Genomic DNA, 12,952 nt, shown 5'->3' with positions numbered 1-12,952 from the left:
TTTAGTGCACTAGAGTTCATTTATAATGCCAAGGGGTACTCCTAGGAAATGGATTTATTTACTCATGTTTTTTATAGAATACCTCAATTTCTTAATCCTAATCCAATTCTAGAAATTACTGTGATGATGAAAACATTCTTCTAATGTAGGAGCTCCAAGCCAGGGAGCTGTTTAAGTGTTGTGATAGTCCAAAAAAAAAAAAAAAAAAACAAACACCCAGAAAACCAGCAGATGTGGACATGTCGTTTATTATTTACATTACAGGGAATGCACCAATGGCAATGGATGGGTAAGAGAGACTATGCCCTGCCTCCAGCCTTGGTGTTACTTACAGGGTTAGGGAGGGAGTAGCATGTGAAAATTCTACTTTTGTGATAAACACAGGAGTCTTAAGACACATGGGCGTTGAGGGGGCGGAGACATCCAGATATAGACTGTTTTTGTCATTCCTTAAGGCTACCACATGTGTTCTCAAGGTCGTAGAGGGGCTATGCCCTGAATTGTCCCATGTTCTATTCCAACATTGTTTTTTTACTTCATAATTTTTGTTAGTGTTTCTAGACAGGCAGACCTTGGCTGGTAAGAATGTTGGCATATTGTATTTATATAACACAAAAATAGTACAAGCTACATATACACCAAGAGGAGGAGAAAAAGGCAGGCCAAGAATGTCAAGGAGCACATGACTTTTGTCTTTTCCAACCAGACAACCTCCAAGATCTTGACAGAGAAAGCAGGTCCCTATCTATGTAGGATATGGAAGGGTTTTTGCTTTTGTTTTTGTTTTCCCCCGAATAAGGGAAACAAGGGAATAGGACTTAGGACTGGAAAAGAAGCTGTTAACTGATTTTTCCAAAGTAGGGACAGGCTGGAATTCCCAAAGTATTATTATCTTGATATGGAATTGTGGTATTTAATTTGATTAGTTTTGTTAATAAGTCTATTTAGTTAAATTGTTGAACATGTAGATGGGCTTTTAAAGTGAGGCCTATACTGTGTAAACAAGTAATCAGGTATGAAAACAGAAAGAACACAAAGGTTACTGAACATAGTAAATTACAAAGTAGTTTCTGAGTTTGTAAGTGTCAGATGGGAAGACTTCCAAATGTAAGGAAGGCTTTTGCTGAAATTAAGTTAAGTAGTGACAATTTGATAGATTATCTTTATCTGTAGTTTATATGTTTCTGGAAAGAAAACTAGAAAAATTCACGGTGCAGTCTAATTTATAGAGGAGAAATAAAATTGTATGGACAATTTATTTTTTAATGAGTCTAATTTTTATAATTGTGTATAATAGATTTTATTGAAACATAATTTTCAATTATTTTAATTGAAGAATCAAATTAGGGTTAATTTATTTCCTGTATCAAGTCCAGTTTTAATTTTGCCTAATTATTTGTATGAACATAATAGGAACGGTAATGGATTATACAGGTATTTAAAATTTTTTTTGTTGGAATGTTATAGAAAGTTATCAGACTTTGTCTGCAATATTTACAGATATGAGCTTTTCAAGTTTTTGAGGTAAGCAAAATGTTTTGAGGATTTTTGTTTTTCCATTTCCCATGAAAGTAATTTTTTTACCTGGAAAGACTGTCATGGTTCTTTTGAAAAGCAAGGTACCAGGCCATTTTTTAAGGGGCTTTCACTAGTTTTCAAAGTTAGTCTTAATTTTTAAAAATTTTTGGTGCCATTCAGAGCCCAGGCATTTTTGGATCATGACATTCCAGACAAAGACTTGGTTAATGAAACCATAATTGGAAGCTTTATGTGTCCAATTACAAAGACATCAGATTTTGACTGGATTTATGTAAATAAACATGTCACCTTGGCTAATGTGGCTCAGTGGATTGAGTGCCAGCCTGCAAACTAAAGGGTCACCAATTCCATTCCCAGCCAAGGTATACACTTGGGTTGCGGGCCAGGTCCTGGGTAGGCGGTATGCAAGAGGTAACCACACGCTGATGTTTCTCTCCCTCTCTCTCTCCCTTCCCCTCTCTAAAAATAAATAAATACTCTTAAAAAAAAAACACTGTCATGGAAAGAACATTTAAGAGTTTCTAAATTTCAGAGGATCAGGGATGGAGAAAAATATGTTTTAATATTGTTTATGAAACTATAATTTATCAAGTTGTTTTAGGAAAATAAAGTTTTCTTATGTCTGAAAAAAGATTAAAAATTAGTAATATTATAACAAAGTTATGTCACAATTATTTTTAATTTATTATGTCCTGTAATTAATTTCTGCCTATCCTGATTATTTGCAAACATGTCTATAAATTCAGTTATTTCACAGTTTTAGCAATTTTTATTCAGTTTAAAGGTATGATTCAAAAATCCATTTTCAGACATACGAAATTCAAAACAAGCCAGAGTCCTCTTCATGCACTCCTCCAAAGACATATTGTTGTAAATGTACTATAGTAAAACATGACTGTTTATAAATGACAAATCTTAAAACAATATATTACAGATTTGGTAATGTAATTGACAGGACTTCTCGTCAAGATGGAGGCATAAGTAGACACTTTGCCTCCTCATGAAACCACAGAAAGAATTACAACCAGATCTCAAAACAAATTAACACCCACAACCACCTGAAAACTGACCTGTATGGAAGTCTGACAACCAAGGACTTAAAGAAGCTACATTCATCCAGACAGGTAAGAGAGGTGGTCCTGGAAATAGGGCAGACAGGTGGTACAGAGAGGTGGCCAGTGGCACAACTGGTCCTACATTCCCTTGTGGTGGATAAAAATCAGGAGGGGTAACTGGGGAGCAAGTGATCCCAGCCCCAGGCCAGACCATGCAGTCCAGGGTTCCAGCACTAGGAAGAAAACCCCCATTACCTCTGGTTGTAAAAACCAGTAGGGGATGAGGCAACAGAAGAAACTGTTGCATTGTCACAACTTAAAGAGCATGCATGGGCTCAGAACATATGTAAACCCAAGGGCAACAGCTGGAAGGGAGCCAACCCCCTACGGAAGGTGGGTGAGGTGACTGGAACCAGGGCGAGTGTCTAGCAGGCCTCCAGAAGCCAGGCACTGCAACTGTCCTCTCTCAGAGACTCCCCCCACCCCACCCCCACACACACATCCACAAAGTGGTGAAGTAGGTTGTCCTGCCCTGGCAATTACCTGAGGTTCCACTCTGCACAATTTACAGGCGCCTTTTCTACATAGGATACACTACTAAGACAGGAAATAAAAGCAGCTCTTCCTAAACACAGAAACAAACACAGGGAGGCTGCCAAATTGAGGAGGCAAAGAAATATGGCCAAATGAAAGAAGACAACAAAACCCCAGAAAAAGAACTAAATGAAATAAAGATACCCAACCTATCAGGGGCAGAGTTCAAAACAATGGCGATCAGGATGCTCAGATAACCCACTGAGTAAGGTCACAAAATACACGAAGAAATGAAGAATACACTAAGTGAAATAAAGAAAAATATACAGGAAACCAACAGTGAAGGCAAGGAAGCTGACCTGATATACACAAATATATATTATATAAAGACTATATATATGAAGACTGAACACATAAAGATTATATACATAATGTGAAATACTAATTTTTGTGGAGAAAGTACATGATTTTTTACTTTGTTTATATAATTTTTCTGTAACTTTTTAGACCCTCTTAGTTTGCCGCTTTTAACTCATTCAGAAATTAAAACATTTGTTTTAAAAATATAGCTTATATTATATTTATAATAAAATGTATTTTTATTATAAAAATTATGTATTTTTAAAACTTAATTACAATTTAATTTTTAGTGATAACTAAGTAATTAGTATTCTTTAAGATTGACAAATTTAGGAATACATTTTATAATTTTCAGAGTTATTTTTTTATCCACAAATACATTTATATTTTTATTTTTGGTGATTACTGCATTCCTTTAGGGTAATAAAAGTAAGCTGTTTTATTATTTAGTGTTCTTTACAACTTTTACAAAAGCTGAAGAAGAGGCAGGGGAGAGATCAGCCTTGGGCTTATCCCCGGGACTGCAGCTCCTGGGCCTCCAGAAAGAGAATTACAGTGTTTAAAAGACTTATTTTTTTCCCCTCAGTTTTATTGTCTGAGAGGGGAGTGAGATTTTTTCCGTGTTTAAACTATCAATTTAAATTGTTTGAGTAAAATTTTTATGATGTAACAACATGATAGACTGTATATGAGAGATTTTTATCCCATTTATGAGAACTTTGGCGAAACATTCAAGGTTGTGACCACACCATTCCTTTCAAAACAGAAACAAGAACAGTATCATAAAGCAAAGGCAAATTTTCAAGGAGAGACTGAGATTAGCCTTAGAATTTTATTTCCTCATGTTTCAAGTTAAACTCACCCTCTAACCACCATACTTCCCCTTCAGCCACTAGCAGCTTGGTAGTGCACTTGCACAGTATATGCAGTAGGGGCCAGCCTACTGCTACTAATTCAGTGCATGTTTTTTTCCTTTTCCCAGTAGTAGCATTCTGCCTTTAAAAGTTCTGTATAGCCTGTGAAAGTGTTTGGGTGTCCCTCCAATAATGAGGGTCCCAGCAATTAAACAGGCTTGTCACCTCATACCACACTGAACCCTTGGACCACCCTGGGATTCTCCTCAGTGACCTCTCCATGGACTACCCCTGGACTGCTCCTGACAACCTCTCTAGGATTACTCCCAGTGACCTCACTGGGATTGCCCCTGGCAACCACCCCAGGATTCCCCCGGTGACCTCTACCACTCAGCATATTGGCACTCTCAGTCAACTCAACAGGTGTACTTTCTGAAATATCATGTTTATGACACCAATTGTAATGCAGAAGCTCCTAGCCAGGAGGCTGTTTAAGTGTTTTGTGATATTACCAAAAACAAAAAAACAAAAAAACAAAAAACACCAGAGGACCAGGTGTTGTGGACATATTGTTTATTGTTTACATTATAGGAGAGTAACCAATGGTGGGGGATTGGTGTGACAGACTGCATCCCACCTCCAGCCTTGGAGTTACTTATAGCTTTAGGGATAGAGTAGTGTGTGAAAATTCTATACTTTGCTGATAAACACAGGAGTCTTCGGACATACAGGCCTTGAGAGGGCTGGGATATCCAAATACAGACTGTTTTTTTTCATTTCTTATGGTTGATGGCCAGGCAGCCACCTGTTCTCTGAGGTCATGGAGGAGCCATGTCCTGAGTTACCCTACATTTCTATCTGTACTGGCCAGTCCAGGAGCCCCTAGTTATATGTGACTATAAGCACTTGAAATTTGGTTACTACAATTGAGGAAGTAAATTTTTAATTTTCCTTAATCTTAACTAATTTAAATAGCCACATGTGGCTAGAGGGTTATCACATTACACAGTAAGTGATCAGGTAGAGAATAAAAATCACTAGTTTTCCCCTGCATAGTGTGATCTAAATAACAGTTTCCAAACAGAGGGAAAAATATCTTTTATTTAGGATCACAGTACTGGCCAAGGAATTAGGTAAGCTGTGGGTGAGATACAAATAAATTCAGCAAAAGAATTTACTGATAATGAAAATACATGTAACTTAGGTATTTTTAAAGAAAATGTTATTTAAAAGGTAAAATTATTTGAAAATTTCAAATACAGATGATTTAGTCAGATCTTAAACAGAAGGTTTAAAGTATATAAACTTTAAACATCCTTCCTGGCATATCAAAAGATATGCCAAAGTATTATCATTTGGTCTAGAACTCTAAGCTCTGAGCATGCACATACTTTAAAAGGGAAGGTGTCTGAGATATTGTATCCTTACACCATTACACTTTTCTCCTTCATATATTATCCTACTTTTGGATAGGAAACACTTTTAAATTCAGCTCTCCCTAATATATCACCTAATATTATTAAACTTTTTTAAATGTTGCTATATTTGTATACTATTAACAAAGATTATACATACCAGTGCAAGTAATTGATGGAATAACTCCAGTGATCTTCAATGTGCCAGCAAAAAGAAGAGAAACACATTCCCACATAGAGCCATGGTACTTTCATACCAGAGATGTCCACATTAATATGTGCAAGAACAGACTGCTCTAGGACAGGCATGTTATTCAAGTTCCAGCCAGAAAGTGCATATTCCTATAAGGAAAACAAAAAGTGAATGAGAGATGAGAAATGACCAGTACCAAAAAGAAATCTCAAGGGAGTCTTCAAAAAAAGTAGATCTCAGAAGCTAAAAATTTTGTATTTATAGTAAGCTAGTACATAGAATCTGTGCTCTTTTCTATACCTAAATATTTAATCCTATCTTTTTATTTAGGTAGTATTTAGATTTCCTGTTAATTATTTCAGGTATCTCTGATTTATTCTGAAGAATATAAACAAGGCTTTTTACTACTCCCCCCAGCTTACCAGTAAAATAGTGAGAGACTCATTTTAATAGGTCACCATTATAGTTCTGCTCTATCCCCAGTAGCATAACTTCCAAAAATGTCTATCACTATACTTTTAGAATGATGCCATATAATGAGGACATAATAAGACACATAATCCTGAATTTGTGGCAACACTAAAGACTGAGATGATGCAGAAAAGTCGACACCGCCAACCCCCTCATTATAAACCCATCTAGAAATAGTAGCTAAATTATAAAAACAAAAACATTTGTGTCAAAGATGGACTCAAAAAGAGAAAATGATTCCCAGTTTCCAGAAACAAAGAAAGGAAACAAAGCCAGAATGAAAGCAGTTGTCTGAGTTTTCATAGAGGTTTCTAACTAAATATAAGCACTGGACACTGAATACCAAACACCCACCTAAAGCCATATGAGAAAGAGACTTAAAAGTTTTTATCCTTGTAAAGAGTATTTCTTAAAGTGGGGTCTAGGAAGCCCAAGACTATTTCAGAGGATCTGCAAAGTCAAACTATTTTCTCAGCAATACTAAGGTGTTATTTGCCCTTTTCACAATTATTCTTGCAGAAGTGTAGAGTGATATTCTCAAAGGATGTGTGATATGTGACATCAGAACGAGTGAATATAGGAAACATAACAGAATCCAACTACCTTCCATTGGAAGGTTGGTGACTGTTAAACCTGGATGACAGGTACTGAGGGAGGAAGGTAAGTGTACTATTACATTTATTTTTATACACTTGAAACTTTCCATAATACAGAGCTTAAAAATAAAACCCTCAACATAAGATGATTTGACACAATGACAAAGCTGAAGAGAGAATTTGTGAAACAGACATATTTGAGGATATCACCCATAATGCATAACATAAATGAAAACTATAAAAGTACATTGAAGCATCACAGAGGACAGCCCTGGCTGAGTGGCTTGACTGCAGTGTCATCCCATATACCAAAAAAGGTTGCAGGCTTGATCCCCGGTGAGGGCATGTACTGGAGGCAACCAACTGATTGTTGCCACACCCTCCTTCTGTTCTCTCTTAAAAAATAAAAATATCCTTGAGTGAGGATTTAAGAAAAAAAGTCACAGAGGATAAAATAAAGTTCAACATAGTTTTAACTAGGAATTCCAATAAAAAATAATAAAGAGATATGATTCCTACCCTCCAAAGACTTAAAAATGAAGAAGCTTTAAAAAAAATACTACTCAATACATTTTTTTAGTAGATTAGGTGGTTGGCTGAAAAAATAATGAATCTAGTTGAAGACCTAAGACCTGTATACAAAAGTTCCAAGACAAGGCACTATATATTAAATTCCAAATACCGACAAAAGAGTAAATTCTATAGTACTTTTGAGGACAGCAAAATAGTCATCATGGGTTGGGATTGTATGGAAAATGAAGAAGCTGAGTGGAGCTTGAAAGGATAGGTACGATCTGAAAGTAAATGACAGAATGTAGTGGTCTAGCTGAGGAAGGGGCAGAGTAGAACAGTCATACTCAGTAAAACAGGAATTAAGACCAGAAAAAAAGATTGGATCTTTAATACTAAGTTTCAAACTAAAAAGCTTGAATTTAATCTTACATTCAAAAGGGAAAACAAATGCATCTTAAATATTTTAAACTTTTGATTATGGAAATTTCAATATAAACAGAAGTAGACAGGTTTAGATAATGAACTCCCAAAGACCTACCAATTTGAAAGTTTTAAGTGAAATAAAAACATGAGAAAGACTGCAGAGAGAAGCACTAAGCAAAAAACAATTAATACGGCAGGCCTAGGACTGCTATCCCTCAAAGGCCTGCTTAAAATTTGGCCCTTGGTTGGCATTTGGAAACTCACATGATAAAAGAGTTCCTTACAGTGATCAGTGGCTCACAGACTATACAACATGGTGTACGCGCACTTGTTTTCCTTCCAGGAATCTGGAATCTCGGTATATACGTTGGGCAGAGGGTGTCTATGTTGCTAGCTCTCAATAAAGACCTTGAGCACTGTCTCTAATGAGCTTCCTGGTAGGCAACACTTCATTCATTGTCAATTTGATACTGAAATAACATAAGTGCATCCTCTGTGACTCCACTGGGAGAGAACTCTTGAAAGCTTACAGATGGTTTTCTCTGGACTTTGGCCACACATCTTCTCCCTTTGCTGATTTCCTTTGTACCTGTTCACTATAATAAACCACAGCCATGAGTCCTCCTAGAAAATCACTCAACCTGGAGGTGGTCATGGGGACTCCCAACACAAGTGGTTATTATGTAAGACCATGGCAACCATCCCAACAAGATGTGATACAACCAAGACAAGGAAGGCAGTAGTGGGAGCAAAAAGAGGTTAATCCTACAGAAAACAATGAAAAATGAATTGACAGGATTCAGTTAGTGATTTAATATGGAACAAGGATAAGAGAAAAACAATGTTCCCAAGATTTTAAGTTCTATGCTATCTGTATTCTTTAGAAATTCTGTTTGTAGAACATATTGTACTCATAAGACAAATATACTAATTTGAAAGTACTTTTCCACTATGCTGTGATACCAGAAAAGTGTGCTATCAGATACCAAAAGGCTAACCCATAAAACAAATGTATTTGTTTTATGTAAATGTATTATTCTTGTGAAAAACTAGTGGTTATCCATTATTCTAACAGAATCACAGGACAGTAACAAATTGACATAAAATATAAAAAGTCTGAAGATTTTATACACATTTTCTAATTAGTCCTTACAATCCTTTTGTGATAAATGGGTTATCTCCAACCTTCATCATAAAAGCAGAAATGAGTTAAACATCATTGCTTAGAAAATAAATAGCAAATCCACAATCCAGTCTAGAAAAAAAAAGGTTGTATCACCTATCTCCTCATACTATGAGTGGTATCTTTAAAACCCAGCATTACTACACATTCTTAAGTGAAGGTGTATGGTACAGAAGTAGAAATAGATAAATGTATTCGTACAAAACTCAACAATGAAGAAGAGTTAATATTTACATTATTAGTACTAGTTACTTGGGGTTGAAACTTAGAATAATCTTTAAAAGCTGTGACCTTATCTCTGAGGTTAGAAGATGTAAATATCTATATAAGATCTTAAAACTGCTTAACATTTCAGACTTTCGGCCAAGATGGAGGCATAGGTAGACACACTGTGCCTTCTTGCACAACCAAGATAGGGACAACAACAATTTAGAAACAGAGTAACAACCAGAACTGACAGAAAATTGAACTGTATGGACGTCAGACAACCAAGAAGTTAAAATAGACACATTCATCCAGACCAGTAGGAGGGGCGGAGTCAGGCAGCTGGGCGCTGGGCGCTGTGGAGACAGCATAGAGTGTTGGGACTGGGCGTCCAAGGCATCAGGGGCATGCAAGACTGCAGCAGGTGGACCCTGAGCGGGAAAGCAGCAGCAGGCTGACCCCGGCTGAGGGGTGGTAACCAGCAAACCCATTGAGGTGGCGACTGTGAAACAAGGCACTGTGCACAACCCAGAATTACAGCACTGGGAAATAGAGCCCTGGGGCACTGATTGAAAACACCTGTGGGGGTTGAGGCGCAGGGAGAGGCTCCTAGCCTCACAGGAAAGGTCCTTGGAAAGTCCCACTGGGTGCACAAGCCCACCCACACAGGAACTGGCACCAGAGGAGCCCAGATTGCTTGGGGGAAGCAGTGGAAGGAACTCAGGTCCAAGGGAGAGCAGAGCAAGCGCCATTGTTCCCTCTTGGACTCCGCCCCCACATACAACATCACAACCCAGCCACTTGGTTGCCCCGACAGGTAAACACCTAAGGCTCCGCCCTTCATATGTAAAAGGCGCAACCAGACCAATGGGAAAAAAAAAAAGATGGCTCAAACACAATTTAAAGTCCCACACCAGTACTTTTAAGCGACCAAGAGAAAGCCTACCTATCAGATGCACAGTTCAAAGCACTGGTGATCAGGATGCTCACAGAACTGGTTGATTTTGGTCACAAATTAGATGAACAAATGAAGGCTACAATAAGTGAAATAAAGAAAAATGCATAGGGAACCAATAGTGATGGAATGAAAGCTGGGTCTCACATCAATGGAGTGGACCAGAAGAAAGAAAAAAACATACCATCAGAAATATGAAGAAATAAGAATTCAAAAACATGAGGAGAGGCTTAGGAACCTCGAGGACATTTTAAACGTTCCAACATCTGGATTATAGGGGTACCAAAAGGAGAAGAGGAAGAGCAACAAGTGGAAAAGTTATTAGAGCAAATAACTCTAATAAAAGCAAATAAAGGAGAATTTCCCCCCAAGCTGGCAAAGGAAATAAACTTCTAGGAAGTTCAGGAAGCTCAGAGAGTCCCAAAGAAGTTTCATCCAACAAGGAACACACCAAGGCACATAATTACATTACCCAGGGTAAAAATGAAGGAGAGAATCCTAGAAGCAGCAAGAGATAAGGAGACAGTAATCTACAAAGGAATTCCCATCAGACTGTCAGCTGATTTCCCAAAAGAGACCTTCCAGGCAAGAAGGGGCTGGAAAGAAGTATTCCAAGTCATGAAAGGCAAGGACCTATATCCATGATTGCTGTATCCAGCAAAGAGCAGATAAAATGGAAGGGCAGATAAAGTGCTTCTCAGATAAGGTCAAGTTAGAGGAGTTCATCATCACCAAGCCCTTATTATATGAAATGTTAAAGAGACTTATCTAAGAAAAGGAAGATAAAAAACATGCATAGTAAAATGACAGCAAACTCACAATTATTAACAACCACACATAAAACAAAAACAAAAACAAACTAAATAAACAACTAGAACAGGAACAGAACCACAGAAATGGAGATCGCATGGAGGGTTAGCAACATGGGAATGGGAGTGGGGGGAAGGTATGGAGAATAAGTAGCACAGATGGTAGGTAGAAACTAGACGGGGAGGGCAAGAATAGTATGGGAAATGTAGAAGCTAAAGAACTTATGACACATGGACATGAAATGAAGGGGGGATGTGGGTGGGAGAGGGTATATAGGGTGGAGGGGAATGAAGTGGGGGTAATGGGAGAACTGTAATAGCATAACCAATAAAATATATTTTAAAAAAGAACAACTTAAAACTTCAAAACATAAAAAATTTCAGAAAAAGGCAAGAGCTATAAAATCAAGTCTCTTTCCAGTAATTGGTAATTATCTCCCATTTGCTGATAGAAGGGTATGAAGAAACTCAGACTGATGTTATTCTTTATACTTATATATACCAGGTTTAATATCTTGAATTTAACATCTGTACATTCCAACACTATAAACTCTTTGTATAAAAAACATCCATATATAATCTATGTTTCCATTCACTGTACGTATTCTCTTTCTCCCTTACTAAAACCTAGTGTCTATTCTCGAATCAATATTATCCTAATCTAGCCCTGGCTGGCGTAGCTCAGTGGATTGAGCGCGGGCTGCGAACCAAAGTGTGGCAGGTTCGATTCCCAGCCAGGGTACATGCCTGGGTTGCAGGCCATGACCCCAGCAACCACACATTGATATTTCTCTCTCTCTCTATATATATCTCCCTCCCTTCCCTCTCTAAAAATAAATAAAATCTTTAAAAAAAAATATTATCCTAATCTGACTATCCTAGCCTGTGTGTTCTACAATCACAGGAGAAAAATAAATAAATAATGCTAAAATAATGAGAAAGCCAAAAGATACAACTTTTGATCACAAAGAAAAAAAAACAAAAAAATAAAAACTTTATTCAGCACATATTAAGTCCTCAGATGTTTCTGAATACATGGCAAGCAAAACGAAAGATGAGATGGTACCATGAATAAACTGGGTAGGTAATACTATAAAGAATTAAGATGAACTAGATAAAGCATGATGGGACTCAAAAAATAGGTAAGTCATGTACAGAACCATGTTAAGTAGTATACTCCCAGTTCTTTTTTAAAAGGAGTATGTAATTTTGTATGTGTGATATATAACTGTTTGTAGAGAGACAATATATTTGAAAGAATATACTAGAAGATAAAATAGAATTTGCCTCTGTCAGATTGTAAATTTGGGTAGGAGGGAAACTTTTCACTTTGTAAAGGACTTCCAGCAATGGCAACATGAAAAGGTTGGGCAATTCCTCTCCACAGAAAACAAAGATAAATTTGGACAAAATTATCAAAACCACTATATCATGACACTAGAAATTCACCAAGAACTTAAAACAATTAAACTGAGAAGCATTTATTCTTGAAAAAATAAAAGGCTAAAATAAAGACATTGCCAGCAAAGACTGAAAGAATTCACTTCTAGCAGACCAGCACTACAAATAAAAGCAGTCCTCCAGGCCAAAAGAAAAGGACCCCAAATGGTAACTTTGATTCACAGGAATGAATGAAGAGAACCAAAAATGGTAAGTATGTGAGTAAATATGTTTTTAAAAAGTGGGGTTTTTTCCTCTTCTCTTACTTTAAAAGAAAAGAAAGGTGGTTTAAAGCAATAATTAGCCCTGACCAGTGTGTCTCAGTTGGCTGAATCAACCTGCAAAGCGAAAGGCTGCCAATTCAACTCCCAGTCAAGACACATGCCTGGGTTGTGGGTTCGATCCTCA

At 37.1% G+C, this 12,952-nt stretch overlaps 1 protein-coding gene across 1 annotated transcript in view; it reads right to left on the bottom strand.

Moving 5' to 3' along the window:
- KDM5A (lysine demethylase 5A) overlaps positions 1–12,952 on the bottom strand; it is a 111,866-nt gene that overhangs the window by 58,763 nt on the left and 40,151 nt on the right. The window contains exon 11 of the mRNA XM_028531963.2: positions 5,918–6,099. Within this exon, the coding sequence (XP_028387764.1) occupies positions 5,918–6,099 (182 nt within the window). The remainder of the gene's footprint in view (positions 1–5,917; positions 6,100–12,952) is intronic.

Source organism: Phyllostomus discolor, chromosome 2 (assembly GCF_004126475.2).
Source record: "Phyllostomus discolor isolate MPI-MPIP mPhyDis1 chromosome 2, mPhyDis1.pri.v3, whole genome shotgun sequence".
Classification (NCBI taxonomy): Eukaryota; Metazoa; Chordata; class Mammalia; order Chiroptera; family Phyllostomidae; genus Phyllostomus; species Phyllostomus discolor.
Note: the sequence above shows the minus strand (reverse complement) of the source record. Positions and strands in the feature narration are given on the sequence as shown.